At 54.6% G+C, this 15,191-nt stretch overlaps 1 protein-coding gene across 3 annotated transcripts in view; it reads right to left on the bottom strand.

Annotated features, from left to right (window-relative positions):
- The window catches only part of PRKACA (protein kinase cAMP-activated catalytic subunit alpha), a 16,648-nt gene that overhangs the window by 1,046 nt on the left and 411 nt on the right, over positions 1–15,191 (bottom strand). Inside the window, exons 1-9 of one of the 3 annotated variants that reach the window (XM_044917734.1) lie at positions 11,915–12,009; positions 7,856–7,917; positions 7,267–7,395; positions 4,860–4,958; positions 3,735–3,817; positions 2,813–2,939; positions 2,615–2,710; positions 2,391–2,513; positions 57–221 (exon numbers count right to left, since the gene is read on the bottom strand). In XM_044917734.1, coding sequence (XP_044773669.1) covers positions 57–221; positions 2,391–2,513; positions 2,615–2,710; positions 2,813–2,939; positions 3,735–3,817; positions 4,860–4,958; positions 7,267–7,395; positions 7,856–7,917; positions 11,915–11,936 — 906 coding nt within the window. In that variant the 5' untranslated portion in view covers positions 11,937–12,009. Of the gene's footprint in view, positions 1–56; positions 222–2,390; positions 2,514–2,614; positions 2,711–2,812; positions 2,940–3,734; positions 3,818–4,859; positions 4,959–7,266; positions 7,396–7,855; positions 7,918–11,570; positions 11,581–11,914; positions 12,010–15,191 lie in introns of those variants that run through there. The other 2 variants (XM_044917735.1, XM_021705583.2) reach the window with 2 other exon arrangements.

The following is a 15,191-nucleotide window of genomic DNA, read 5'->3' as shown; positions in this document are numbered from 1 at the left end:
GGGGGGGGGGGGGGGGGGGGGGGGGGGGGCGTGGCATGGGGAAGGAGGTGGCCCACCTTCCTCTGGTAGATGGCGATCCAGTCAGTTGTGGCAAACCACTTGTGGTTCTTGATATCGTTGACCCCATTCTTGAGGTTCCCGAAGCGTTTGGTGAGGTCCACCTGCAGCAGGTTCCGCAGCAGATCCTTCAGGTCAGAGCTGAAGTGGGATGGGAACCGCACCTGGAGAGGGGGTTAACACAGTCAGGGTGGGGGACTCTCTGGAGTCTGGGGAATCCCAGAATGCTGCCTTTGCTATCTAAGAGTCCTCCAAGGTGGAGAATCCCCAACTTAAGTGTGCTTTAGGATCCCATTAAAAAAGCTTGTTGGGGGGTGCCTGGGTGGCTCAGCCGGCTAAAGCATCTGCCTTCAGCTCAGGTCATGATCCCGGGTCCTGGGATCGAGCCCCACGTCAGGCTCCCTGCTCACAGTGGGGAGCCTGCTTCTCTCTCTCCCTCTGCCTGCCACTCCCCCTGCACGTGCTCTCTGTGTCAAATAAAATATTAAAAAAAAAAAAAAAGCTTGTTGGGCCCACTGGAGTTTCTGATTCAGGAGGTCTGAGAACCTGTATGTCTAGCCTGTTCCTCGGCCATGCTGATGCTGCTGGACAGGGGGCCACCCTGGGAACTGCTGCTCTAAGGTAAACCCTACGATGGTTCCCGTTTTAGAGACGAGGGTACAGGCTCAGAAGGGTTAACAGCCTGCCTAAAGTCACACAGAGGAGCGGGACTGGGGGTTTTCAACTTGGGTCTGTTGGACTCCAGAACTTGCATTCTTAGCTACTGCTTCCTAAGGCAGCTCTGCCGGGGTCTGGGGACTTCTGAAACATCCACGGTTAGGAGAGAAATGACTGTTTTTGTTTCCCCCTCTCTCTCCATAGCTAAGACTCTTCCACTCTTTTTTTTTTTTTTTTTTTTTAAGATTTTATTTATTTATTTGACAGAGAGAGAGATAGCGAGAGCAGGAACACAGCAGGGGGAGTGGGAGAGGGAGAAGCAGGCTTCCCGCAAAGCAGGGAGCCCGATGCGGGGCTCGATCCCAGGACCCCGGGACCATGACCTGAGCCGAAGGCAGACGCTTAACGACTGAGCCACCCAGACGCCCCAGACTCTTCCACTCTTTAAGGCTCACTTCAACTCTTCCAGAAACTTCCCCAAAGCCTTGTTTGCAAGTAGTCACTGGATTTATAGCCGCCAAGAACGAAGTTCCAGCACTGCTCTACATTTTACACGCTGTTATGACCTTGGCCATGGCCCTTACCCTCTCTGGGCCTGTGCCTGCCTCTCAGGCAGGGGGCAGATATCCCAGCGTTGCATGAGGGAAGAGAATACCGCTGAGGGCGCGTGGGAACTGTAAAATGCTACAAAGAAGGGAGTTATGCTCATCTTCTCCTCTCCTCCTCAGAACCGTCTATGGTTTTTTCCTTTGCTCCCCGCCCCCCACCCCCTCCACTTTGGGCCATTTTCCCTGCAATTTCTTTTCAGCCTAGTGGCAGACACCTCGTCTTTCTCTTTTTAGTAACCCATCGCAGCGGATTTCTTTCTCAGAGGGGCAAGTGTCTGGTACCCCAGTTCTCATATGGGTAAGGTGAGGCTCAGAAGGGCAAAGGCACTTGCCCGAGGTTTCAAAGTCAATGGGTGGCTGAGCTGGGACATGGAGCCAGGTCGGCACCCCCAGGCTGAACTGGGAGCTGCTTCCACTAATTCCCAGGCCAGGTGGAAGGATGGCTGGGTCCTCCCAGCCAGGTAGTGAGCTGAGGGCAGAGGCGGGGTTCCCACTCTGTCCTGAGCCCTTGGGGCCTGTGATGATGCTCTCCAAGCCTGAGCTTCATCACTCCTTCCAAGTGCTGGGGTACAGCTGAGCAGGGTGCATCGTGCGGCAGTGAGCACGTCTGCACTCTGTGACAGCTCTGCCACCCCAACCTGTACCCCAAGAGTTAGCAAGTCTGCATTTGGGAGAGGAGGCATGGGCTGCATCCCCTAAGTGACCCTGCAGGGTCTGGAGCGGCACCCGGGAACTGCACACGGTTGCTTCCTGCTGTGAAACTTGTGGAAACTCATGCTCAGTGGGATGACCGGAGGCAAGCAGAGTCTCCTGTCGGGCAGGGAAGGTGTTCGGGTGAGGCCTGGGGTTCTGGAAGCCCTGGAAATATCAGCAGTGTGGGTCCAGGATTAGACGGGGAGGTTGTGTGAGGTGCTGGCCTGTTCATGTGGCTGGTGCACCCAGCTTCACTGCTTGGCCTAACTTAATGAACTTCTAGATTGTTCTGACACCATATGCAGGGCTCCATGGTGAGCAGAACTGGTGGGGAAGGGTCTGTGTAGGGGCTTAGTCCCTGTATCCAGGCCTCACCTTCCCAGAGACAATCTTCTCATAGATCTGGATGGGCTGGTCAGCGAAGAAGGGCGGGTAGCCAGCGGCCATCTCGTAGATGAGAACCCCCAGGGCCCACCAGTCCACAGCCTTGTTGTAGCCCTGGAGTGAGAAGCGGAGGGTATGGTGTGAAAAGAGGAGGGCGAGGAGGGGTGCAGGTGGAGTAGGCCTCAGGGCAGTGGGATGGGCGGGGAGGTGCCTACTTTGCTCAGGATGATCTCCGGGGCCAGGTACTCAGGGGTCCCGCATAAGGTCCAGGTGCGGCCTTTTACACGCTTGGCAAAACCGAAGTCTGTCACCTGCAGGCACAAGAACGGGCTGTTGGCCAGGAAGGAGACAGGGAGGGGGAGGATCCAGCCCATGGCCGCCTGGGCCTGCCCCATGCCCGTCCTGGTGGGCACCTGAATGTAGCCCTGCTGGTCAATGAGGAGGTTCTCCGGCTTCAGGTCCCGGTAGATGAGGTCAAGTGAGTGCAGGTACTCGAAGGTCAGGACGATCTGGGCCGCGTAGAAGCGGGCATGAGGTTCACTAGTGGGGACAATTGGGGAGGGGACAGGTGAGTGTGGGTGGTTATGCCCAGCATGACCTGCCCACCCCTAAATGGTCTAGCAGCTGGGCCTTCAGAGCCGCCCCAAACACATAAGCAGAGCAGACTTCTTCATATATGGTCCCACACGGGAAGGAGCCCGCATGTCCATCAACAGAGGAACACAATCAGACTGTGGTAGCTTCATACAGTGGAATCGTACCCAACACCACTGCCAGGAAAAACGATGAATACACTCAACAACGTGGCTAGATGTCAAGATGATTATGTGAAGCAAGAGAAGAAAGGAACAGAAGAATATAAACGGTGTGATTCCATTTATATCCAGCCCAAACCCAGACCAAACACATTTATGGTGTTTGAAACCAGAAAGGACAACTGCTTTCTTCAGGGCGGCAATTTGCCAAGAACAGGGTTCAAGGGATTTTCTGGGGTGATGGAAATGTTCTCTATGGTATTTTGGGTGGTGGTTTCCCAAGTGTATGCAAATGTCAAAACGTTCAGCTCCTGTGCGTTCTGTTGTATATAAAGCACATATCTACATAACTAAGGTAAATGATAGCATGAATTTTAAAACTGCCAACTTAAACAGTGAGACCAAAGTCACCGTGCTTCTTCTGTTTTGTGGGGGCTGAGAAATCACAGATTCCTCGGCTCAGGGGCAACAAGAATCCAGACAGACTTGGAGAGCCCACGTCACCTCCCAGATGGCTTGGTCATGCGACGACACCTGTGGGCACACCCGGGCCCACTGTGGCAGGGGCTGGCCAGCTCACCTGAACCTTCCGATCCGCCGCAGGTGCGAGAACATCTCCCCGCCAGGCACATACTCCATGACCATGTATAAATTCGAGTTGTCCTATGGGAAACAGTGGCTGATCAGGGGCCCATCTGAAGGCCTGGTGCCTTTACATGGCGGGTGTTCCAGAATAAAGCGACAACAACAATCTTGGCTCCCATACGAAGCCTGTTCGCAGCGCCAGGCGCTATACTTCCTGAGCCTCCTGGCTCATTTCTTTCCACCCATGAAGAAGGGGCAGCTGGGATCCTGCTCACAGGGGGTGAAAGTGAGGGCCGGCAGGTGGGGTGGGAGGGGCCCAGCCAGTGTGCCTGGGCTGGGGAGAGGACTCTGGGGCATCTCACGTCTGCGACTGTCTTCACTGAAGCTTGAGGTCACAGTTTTGTCACCTGCAAAACGGGCCCAGGATGGGCTACAGAATTTGTGGGGCCCCAGAATAAAACTGTGAAGCCCCTTGTTAAAAAAAATTATTACAACTTTTAGGATGACAGCAGCTGAGCTTTAAACCAGGCACGGGGCCCTTGTGACTGTCTGGGTCTCAGGCCTCGAATGGCTTTCCCCAGATCTTGCGGTCACAGCTTAGGATAACACCCAAAATAGCTCACGGAGGGTGCTCACATTGTGCTTGGAATGGTCATGGCCACCCCATTAGGTGGGGAGTGTTGGGATCCCCACTTTATAGACAAGGAAACTGAGACTCACAGCAGTCAAGTCCCGCACCAGCATCACACAGCCTGGAGGAGCACAGAGCTGCGCTTCAAATCCAGGCTGTGTGGCGCAGTTTGGGCCTAGAGTCGTGCGTGCGTCAGGTGCTTTGCTGTAAAATGGGGAGGTGGTTTGGAGGGATGTCAGCCAGGTTGGGTGATCTGCCCCAGGTTCTCAAGCTAGAAACTGGTGGGCCCAGGAGTTGAACATGGGTCTACCACAGTCTCAGGCTGACTCCTGCCCCCAGCATCCCTCCTCTGGGACTCTCCTCCTTTCCCGTTAGTGGGCCTGCCTCCTCAGGCAGCCACGGCTCGTCCTCGGCCCCCACCCTAGCTCTGGGAGCCCCGAGGCTGTACCACCTAGCAGTGGCCCTGGCCCCTGGGCACTGGGACCCCACCTTGAAGGAGAACTCGAGTTTGACGAGGAACGGAAAGTTGACCGCTTGCAGGATGCGCTTTTCGTTCAGGGTATGCTCGATCTGTTTCAGCTTCACCACCTGTGGGGGTGGGAAGGGAGGTAAGAGTGGGTCTGAGAGGGTCCTCCTCTTCCCCGATGCCCAGAAGTAACCCCCTGGGCTGGGCTGGTCCCTTTGAGTGACCACAGCCTGTAGAACCTCAGGCTGGATGCTGAGGACATACTGAGAAGGCAGAAGCTGCCTGTCCCTGCATGGCATGCAGTTCAGGGCAAGAACACGAGTCACCAAGCCTCATGGCCCAGAAGGGTCAGAGCCATGGTGGGGGTAAGCTCGGGGCCTGCGGATGCCCAGGTAAGGGGCCTGGTAAAGTCAGGGGGACGGGGGAGTCAGAGAAGGCTTCCTGGAGGAAGGGGCAGCTAAGCTGAAACCGAAAAGACAAGCAAGAGTGGTGCCTAAGAGATATTTAGAAATACTTTCCCTGCATCCAGAGCACCTTCCCCACAGCCACTCAAACCCCACACTGATTCTTCCTCAGCTGTCCCCAGCAGGTGCCTCACACATAGTGACAAGAGCCCTGAGGGGTATGTGCTGTGAGCATGGCATTTTGGAAGACCCAGATGCAGAGAAGGGAAGTGACTTGCCCAAGGTCACCCACAGCTAGTCAGTGTCAGGACCGCATGTCACACGCAGGCAGGCTGGCCCCTCGGTCAGCTCTGATCTGCTGTGCTAGGGCTTTTCCCGCTTTGCTCACAGCTGTATGCTCCAGGTCTACACCTGCACTGTCCAGTAAGTCCACACTAGCCATGTACAGCTGCTGAGCACTCGAGATGTGGCTAGTTGCCTGGGGAACCAAGTTTAAAATTTTAAGTTTCTAAAATGAAAATTTAAAAACGAACACTCGAGGCAGTTACTGGGTGACTTTTAAGCCTGAATGGAACAACGTGGGATATGTGAATCTGCTTTTCCAACCTCTCTGCTTTTTCTTGTTTTTCTAGTGAAAACTGAACATCTGAACAGAGATGTAAGTGTAAAATACACACTGGATTCTGAAGACTTCATACAGAAAAAAAAAATGAGAGGTCTCATTAATGGTATTTTTACACTGGTTACGTATGTTGAAATTATAATATTGTAGATATACTGTCTTAATTAGAGCACATTGCTGAAATTAATTCTACCTGTTTCTTCTTACTTATTTTTTTTTAATTTTAATTTTTTTTTAAAGATTTTATTTATTTACTTGACAGAGAGAGTAGCAGAGGGAGAGGGAGCGGCAAACTCCCTGCCGAGCAGGGAGCCCAATGCGGGGCTTGATCCCAGGACCCTGAGATCATGACCTGAGCCGAAGGCAGACGCCTAACTGACTGAGCCACCCAGGTGCCCCTCTTTTTACTTTTTAAAGGGGGGGGGTTCTACAAAATTTAAAAAATTTAAAACCATATATGGCTTGTATTACCTTTCTGTTGAACATGCAGTGCCTGGCATAAAGTAGGGTCTCAAAAATATTTACAGAAATAAGGTCTGTGGGGCGCCCGGGTGGCTCAGTCGGTTGAGCGTCTGCGTTTGGCTCAGGTCATGATGCCAGGGTCCTGGGATCGAGCCCTGTGTTGGGCTCCCTGCTCAGTGGGGAGTCTGTTTCTCCCTCTCCCTCTAACCCTCCTCCCCACTTGTGCCCCCTCTGTCTCAAATAAATAAAATAGAAAGAAAGAACGAAAGAAAGAGAAAGAAAGAAAGGAAGAAAAGAAAAGAGAAAAAAAGAAAGAAAGAAAGAAAAAAAGAGAAAGAAAGAAAGAAAGAAAGAAAGAAAGAAAGAAAGAAGGAAAGAAAGAAAGAAAGAAAGAAAGAAAAAAAAAGAAAGGTAGGTCGGTTGGTCTGTGAGGGGCGCCTGGGTGGCTCAGTTGGTTAAGCATCTGCCTTTGGCTCCGGTCATGACTCCAGGGTCCTGGGATCGAGCCCTGCATTGAGCCCCGCATCAGGCTCCCTGCTCAGCGGGGAGTCTGCTTCTCCCTCTCCCTCTCCCACCCCCCTACCCCGACTTGTGCTCTCTTGCTCTATCTCTAATAAATAAATAAAAAAAAATTAAAAAAAAAAAAAAAGAAAAAAGATCTGTATAAATACAATACTTTGCCCAGGAAGACTTCTGGCTTCCTTGATACAGGCTAGGTGTCTGAACCCGTGTCCACTGCCTGGACCCCCATCAGTGGCTGGTCTGGAGGGGAAGCTTCATGAAGGCAGCATGGGCGCTTCTGAACCTCGGGTCTGGCACATTATGAAGGCTCAGGAAACAGTTGGTGAATGACAGACGGGAAGACCAGTCAGGCTGTGGGAACAGTCTGAACCAAGGCCTGGTGCGGGGGGGACGGTGACCTCCTGGCTGGGCTGTGCTTACCTTCTGTTTGTCGAGGATCTTCATGGCAAAGTGGTTCCCGGTCTCCTTGTGCTTCACCAGCATCACTCGCCCAAAGGAGCCCGTGCCGAGGGTCTTGATCCGTTCAAACTGATCCAAATGGGCTGTATTCTGTGGGCAGAGGGGTTGGGAGAGTCAGGGACCCCCTCCAAGTGGGGGCAAGGCCAAGGTCCAGGGCATGCCCTCTGCCACCAGCAGAGGGGGCCCTGGGGAGGGGGTGGAATGATGGGGGTAAGGACAGGGGGCGGAAAAACAAGATGGCGAAGGACACATTCCTTAAGACGGGTGGCAGGGGCCAGATTCGGCCCTGGCCCGGGGCCCAGGGACTACTGGCAGCGGGGGGGGGGGCAGGGGCCACGGGGGGGGGGGGGGGGGGGGGGGGGGGGTGCGTGCCAGTGGGTGATTGTGTGCCTCTGCCCAGGAGCCCCCGCTGGCATCTAGGGAGCAAATGGGGTCAGGTCTGGAGCCCTCCACAGGGCCCTAAAAATCCTCACCATGTTACAGGGACATGACTGGAGGATGGGGGACCATCAGCTCACCCCTCTCAGGGCTCTGCATCCAGGGGGCTTACCTGAGCAGGATTTTCCCATTTTTTAAGAAAATCTTCTTTGGCTTTGGCTAAGAACTCTTTCACTGAAAGGAAAAGAGAGAGAGCGTTAGTTAGAGACCCCATCTTATCAGGGTGGGCCTCGGCTATTCCTGGGGAGATGCCCATTTGTGCAAAGTGGGGTGCAGCTGTCTCAACCTAGAGACTGACCTTTTCCCAGTAGCTTCAGGTGCCCTGGCTGAGCTGGAGGGCAGCTTTGGGGGGCCCTGATCTGGGCTGGGGGCCTGGGCCCCCTTTACTCAGAGAAGTGGGGTATAGCCTCAACTCTGTCCCAAATGGGGTGCAAGGTGACTCGGGGGTTACTCTTAGGGGTATAGAGAGTGACGCCCAGGCCAGCCCACCCCCACTCGCCCCAGTTCTGACCGACATTCCATGGCCAGGGCCGACGCCAGCCAAGATATTTATAGCCTGGGGATTTGGCTGCTCCTCCAACCCCTTCTCTGGGGAGGCCGAGCCCTGGGTGGAGGCCTCTGGGGCTCGGGTAGCAGGCGCCCTTGGGGGGCTCAGCTGTTGCCTTGGCCCCCAGCTGGCCCCATTCCCGCCTTTGCCAGTCCAGGGGTCCTTCCTCCAGAGCTGGTTCAAGGGGAGCCTTACCCTATGCCCACACCCCACGGGCCCTTCAGCACCCCAAGGCGAACATCACCATCCGGCTAATGGTGAAGACTTCCTGGTGGACCCTGGGCCTGCTCACTTGGTTTGCCTACTAACTTTCCTTTTATCCATTCTTCCCATTTAACGCCCTAGGAAACTGAGGCTTGAAAACAGGCATTCTTGCCAAGGCCAAGAAGGAGCCCAGCAAAACAGTTAAGGGCCAGAACTCTGGGACAAGATCAAGTTCAAATCCCAGCCTGGTCTCTGATGAGCTGTGCAACCTTAGGCAACTGACCTGACCTCAGTTTTCCTCATCTGTAAAATGGAGATAATACTAGTAACGACCTGGTAGGATGGTTGTGAGGACTGAATGAATTAATCTTGGCAAAAGGGGTTGGACAGTGGCTGGTATGGGGTTAATGCGATATAAATGGCAATTACTGATTTTGTTTTTAGGTATTTCTAAAAACTGAGGTATGAAATATAGGGCGTGGGGGGTACATTGACCTTTCAAGCTCTAAATGTACAGCTTGGTGCATTCTTGCATTACAGACCAGCCCTTGTACCCACCCCCCGGGGCCAGGCATGCTGTTCAGGGACCCTTCCTGTGTGCCAGTCCTGTGCTGAATGCTTTCTGTGCTTAATTCCTACCCTAATGGGTCAGACCTGCTGTTCCTCTCCTTGTACAGATGGGAAGACTGACCAGGCCTGAGGTGGCCTGCCGGACCTCAATGCCCACAAGATTAACTGCTTCGCTCCCGCCTGGTGGCAGTGCACAGGGTGGCCCACAGACGGAGCTGTCTTCTACCCCTTGACACCTGCCACCCTGAGGGGTCCTACGCGCTTGTACTTTGGCATCGTCTGTCATCTGCCTGGACTACCCAGACACAGCGCCAGGAATCCCACACAGCCTCATGGGTGGCCACCACTCCCACCGTTCCCAAGACTCCCCTCAGCGTTTGGAGGGAAGAACCTTCCATGGGGTTGCAGGAACGGCAGACGGAGGAGAGACCGTTGGCCAGGAAAGCCTAAAAATGAGTGGCTGGGCAGAGAGGGGGCAGTCAAGGAATGGCCACGAGTCCTAGGCTGGTACCTGGCTGGGCCATCAACTGCTTGAGACCTCTCTGAGCCTGGGGGCTGCACCAAATCCAGTGCTTTCCCTAGCAGAATCTATTTTGATGCACAACACCTTCCTTGGAAACCTCCAAACATACACACTGAATTCTGGATGAAGGTGGCGGGGGAGAGGGTACCCTCTTGGGACTTCACCTTTGCCCACCTAACAAGGCAACGGAAGGGGTGTGGGAAGAATCCAGGAGAATGCCTGGTCCTGCTTCCCTGTTTGCTCTCAGCCCTCCCTGAGAACTACCATATTCTGCTTTTTCCTGACTTAGTGGGCCTGCCTTTGGCTGTCTGCTGGTACCCCACTGAGAGGCTCCATGGGTGCCTTGGTCCTAGTACAGCTCTTCTCTAGACTCTCAACGTACTAAAGGGCCCAAACTGTGTCCCCTCTGGTGCCATCGGCTTGCCAGATTTTGGGCACAGTGGGGAGGGGGGGGACAGTGCCAGAAGGAGTGGGCAGATAAAGAGGGATAATGATGGGGGAAGCCCCAGCCAGGAGCCCCCATACTCACCTCTGCTTCCTATGTCTTCCAGCAGAGGGTGCAATGAGGGGTGGAGAGGGATAGAGTGATGTGGGACCCATCTACCCCGGCCAGGGAGGCTCAGGGTGCTGGCTGTGGCTTAGGCGCCCAGAAGGTGTGGTGCAGGTAGCCCAGGAAACGGAGAGTCAGGTGGGCCCAGAGAAGCAGCTGCAGCCACAGCTGGAAGGTGGTCTCCGAGTCACTGCCCTGGCCACTGCCTGACCCCACATCCATCCCAGGCTGCCCTGAGCCCTCCCTGGAATCCTCCCTTTGCAGGGAAACCAGGAACACGCAAGGCCTCTGAGCTGGCTTCCTCTGAAGGGCCTCAGGGGACCAGGGAGGAGGAGCCGGTTGCCAGGGAAGCATTTAAAGGTACCTGCTCCCGGCTGGCCAAGGTTTGCGAAGGCCCTCCTTAGCAGAAGGCAGTGGGAAGATTCTCCTGAGGGTGTCCCTTCTGGCTGGCCTGGCTGCCCCAGGGGTGGAGTGCTAAAGCTAACTTCCTGTTCCAGGGACTTCACTGCTCCCAAGATGCCAGGTCCTGCCATCCTCAGTGAGTGCTGAACTACTCAGAGGATGGCACTGAATGTGCCCAGGGCAGTGTCCACTGGGCAGAGGGGAAGGAGTTAAGGTTCAGACCCAGGCAGCAGCTAGGGGCTCCCTGGGGCCAAAGAGGCCCCAGAGCCCCGTTAATTAGCTGAAAGAGCAGATGGAGAGAAAGAAGTGGTGGGGACGGGCGCAAGAGCCACCCTATCTCCTCCCCTAAGTCCTCTTTGAACCTGGAGGCCCCAAATCCTGTTACCCCAAGAGAAAAATGGGTATATCTGGATTTGTCTTGCTCCTATGTGGGGGCAGAGAGGGGACTAACATCGCAGGATGTCCTTGGCCTCTGTCAAACCTTGCCCTGTGCTTGGCTCTGCTTTCAGCCATGAAAGTCCAACCGGAAACGAAAGGCTAAACCTAGGGGTGGGGGAGGGGGAGGCAGCCTCGACCATCTTCCTCCTTCTTTCCACATCCCAAATAAAGTGGAGGGTCAGTGGCAGCTTCTCTGAAAGTACCCAGCACCCGTGGCCCCTGCTGACAACAGGAAGTGGCAGAGAAGGGAAACCCAGCCAGCTGCTGGCTTATGAAACCCGCCCCCCTGCCATGTCTCCCCCAAGGGATGGAGGGGTGGTTGCCAGCCTCCACTCTGGTCTGGATTCGATTTGGGCTAACAGAGAGAACCCCAGACACCCCTCAAAAAGCCAGGGCCACAGCAGGAGGCAGGAGCCCAGCCTTGGACACCCCAGACAACAATCTCAGCACACTCAGCCCTCTGAAACCTGTTTGTCTGGGACACGGATGGATGGGACCCCTATTCTGGACTGGATCGCTCCCCAGCCGGATGGACACCCATTCTGTACTGAACCATCATCCATTATGATCTGGACTCCACCACTGAGCTGAACCAACCCCCATTCTGAGCTTAACACAACACTGGGCTGGACCACCCCACCGCCTTGGTCTGAGCTGGACCCCCTGTGCTCACTTTGGCAGCACATATACTAAAACTGGGCTGGACCCCCGCTCTGGGTGGAACGCCCCCCCTTGTCTGAATGGGGCCACCCATACCTCTGCTTTTCCCCAGGCCCCCAAGCTCAGGGTTGTTAGTCAGGGAGAGGTTTCCAGGGCTAGCCAGGGGTCTACAGACTCTTCCTCTCCACCTGTTCCTGAAACTCCACTGCAGCCCTTCCCTGGCTTGAGGGGCAGAGAGTGCCTGGGAAGTTGCTATAGCAACAGGGCTCATCCTCACCATCGTTGGGGTTGGAAGCCATCACTCAGTCTTCCTCTCAGGGCACCAAGACTACGGTGGCTGGGAAGGTTCATGAGACCTGCTGTACCAACTTGGCTGCCCATCCCCAAGACTCCATCTATAGGGGGAGGCAGGGAGTTGTGGGGTGGTGGCAGGAAGAGAAGCCAACTTAGGGACCAACGGGTACAGGGAAGGGACAGATAGGACCCTCAAGCTTCTGTAGGCCTGACTGGACTAAGGGAAAAGCTGCCTTGGCAGGACCCTCTTGGGCACCCATACAACTGCCAATGCACAGAAGGTGCTTGCTGCTCTCAGGCTTCTGTAGGATGTTAGAGGGCCTCCATTCTTCCTATCCAGGGACCTCTTGGAGGCACTTCTCACAGAGCCTGGATCTGCTTGTCCCTGGGACCTGGAGGGGTATCTGGGGGCTCCCTTTCACCAGCCCCGCCCCTTCTGTGGGCCAGCTCCCAGGGGTGCCTTCGGCCAGTGCCAGCCAAGGCCTGAGCTCCACTTGGCCGCCCGTCCCCAGGCCTCTTGGGAGGCCTTCTCTCGGTTCTCCAGCTTGCTCAGAGCCCAGGGCTTGGTCTTTTTTATATGTTCTCTTAGCATCTTCTCCAGGCCCCTGCCAATGGCTTTGGCATCTTTGGGTTAAGATTTCTCCCACCCCACCCCACCAGGGCTTGTTCTCGATCCCTGCCCTCCTGGGAGGAAGCTGACACTGTGTCCTGCCATGGAGACAGGGGCACAGGGGGCTGCAGGATGTCTGACTGGTGTCTACTATGGCTTGGGCGTTTTCCTGACCCAGGTCAGGCTGAAAGCTGGCAGATGAAATTCAGGTGCCCCCTGCAGGCTGGCCTGGCTACTGCCCCCGCCCCCACCCCCACCGCACCCTGGTTACAAGACGGCAGATTTTGTCTTATTTCATCCTTTTGGACTCAGAGCTTCAAGGCAAAAAGGGGCTTCCTCTCTCATCCTATTTACTTTTCTAAGAGCCCCTGTAAGCCTCTGGAAGGACGTACAGCTTGGGGCATCTCCCAAAGTGTGACATGGGTCTCACTGGCAGGGCATAAAATGATTTTAGGGATGTTTCACTTTTCCAGTTACATTGTATTTTAATGTGTATCAGAGAGAATGTGACTAGCATACCAATCTCCTGATTTCATTTATATTATTGCTCAGGACAGATCAAACTTTACATCTGAACAAAAGTGGGTCACAACTTTATTATTTTAAATTAAGAAAATATAAGTGAATAGAGTAAAAATCAAGGAGGCAGCTTAAGAAAGAATGTCTGGGTCAGGAAATTCTGGGGTCTAGGAAATTGGCTGGTAAGTGGATCTGGATGTGAATCCTGCCTCTTTGATATAGTCCGTGTCAAACTCAGACAGCGTGTTTGGAAAATTCGGAGAAAACCCTGTTATGAAAATCACTCCAGCAGATAGATCTATGGAGACCATTTAGCCTGGCACATCCTAGATGCCCAATAAACAGTAGCTCTGTTTCACTGTGGTAGTCCACTTCTGGGTGTCTGGCCTGTGTTCTGGGAGAATTAGCGGTTCCTTCCAGAGCCTCTCTGATCTTTTTCTCGGGGATCCTTTTCCCTGTGCGGCTTTCCGCCCCACTCTGCATGTGTTTGATATGCCTTGAAAGTTTTCCAGGACGATGTCATCTCCCCAACTTTCAGCTGAGCTACTGCAATATATAGCTACTTGCCTCCACCTTCCACCTCCCAGCCAGCCTCACCTGCTGGGGGCCCCAGCCCCTCCCCCTCTGCCTAGTCCCCTCCAAGCTCATGCCCAGACCTTTTTTGGTCACTACCCACCTGCTCCTCTGTCATCAAGTGCTCAGCTACAGGCACTTGCCTCCCTGTCCCCCGCCCATTGGTGACATGTCAGGCCTTCCCATGGTTGCTTGGTGATTCTGAGTTCTGCCATTTGAATCCGTATGGGAATAAAGTTCCCTGGGTTTCATGCCTGCATCTTTCTGGGACAGGGTATTCAAAGGACTCAGATGCTGGGGTCTGAGATCAGAAACTGGAAAGGGCGTATTTGGACATGGCCTCCCTTTTCAGCTCTGACTATTTCTGGGTAACTGGAAGGGGATCCTAGCTAAGCTCCAGCTATAGGTCTGGAGTGATGACAATTTAAGACCCGAGGGAACTGAGGAAGGGGCTTGAGGTCATTTCTGAAGGCATTTCCAGATACAGAATCTCTCTGGCTGGAAAAGGCCAACACCAACATAATTTGGGGGCTGAGGGGGAAACAGGCCTCTCTCTGGCTGAGCCCTGGGAATGATCAGAATCTATTTGTCCCTTGGCAAAGCAAGTCATTAGATGTCAGTCACTACTCTCCCCAACTGTCATGCTTCAAGTCCCCTTTCTCACCATCCCAGCTCAAGCTGAATGAGCCCTGCTAAACCCAGACACTTCATACCCCACTTTTCATCCTGGGCCAGGAGAGGGTGAAGAAGCCCTGGGGACTGGGTGAATGACGGAGCCTCAGGTGTAAAACAACCATTTGTTTAGGGGCACTCCAAGAAGCCTAGAGCTCACTGCATACCAGGAGATGGGAAGGAGCTCTGCTGCACCCCGCCCCCCCAAACCCAGGAAAGAAGATGCAATGAATCCCAGCAAGACAGGCTCAAACTTGGCTTTGGAAGCACTGAAGCAGTTCTCTAGGTTCATAAACAGTCTGCTACCTCAGCCAGGGACAGACGTTTGCTTGGAGGAGGGAACACAGGCAGAGAGGCAGAGTGACAGAGTGACAGGATGAGAGAGGGGCAGAGGGACCCAGAAAGATCCTGTCCCCCATGCCAAGTGACACAGAAGGGAAAAACAATGCTGGAGGAGGCTCTGGGAAATGCTTAAGGGGGGCAGCGTGGGTTTGGAGGGGGGCTGTGATAAGGTGAAAAGGGGAAGGGCAGGAGAAAGATGGCGGGGGCTGGAGGGGGGAGGGGTGTGGTCACTAAGTGGCCAAGGTCCCTCCGGGGTGGAGGCAGACCCCACAGCACTCCCAAACTGGCAGGAGCCTGGGTCGGGGTCTGGCAGTGGGTTCCATCAGTGGGAGAGGTGAGTGAGGAAGTGGGGGGATTAGAATCTGGGAAGAGGGGCCAGGAAAGGAGGGGGTGGGGTGGTGACAAGGCCCCATGTGGGGCCCCAGCGGTCATACGTGCCTTGGTTGGCAGTGACAGCTGGGTGTGGGGGGGCGGAGTGTTTGCAGGCTGGGTGCCAGCCTTTGACGGGGGGGCTCCAAGGTTGGGGGGTCGCCGGAGCAGGAAA

Source organism: Neomonachus schauinslandi, chromosome 1, assembly GCF_002201575.2.
Source record: "Neomonachus schauinslandi chromosome 1, ASM220157v2, whole genome shotgun sequence".
NCBI classification, from domain to species: Eukaryota; Metazoa; Chordata; class Mammalia; order Carnivora; family Phocidae; genus Neomonachus; species Neomonachus schauinslandi.
This window is presented reverse-complemented; position numbering and strand designations above follow the sequence as displayed.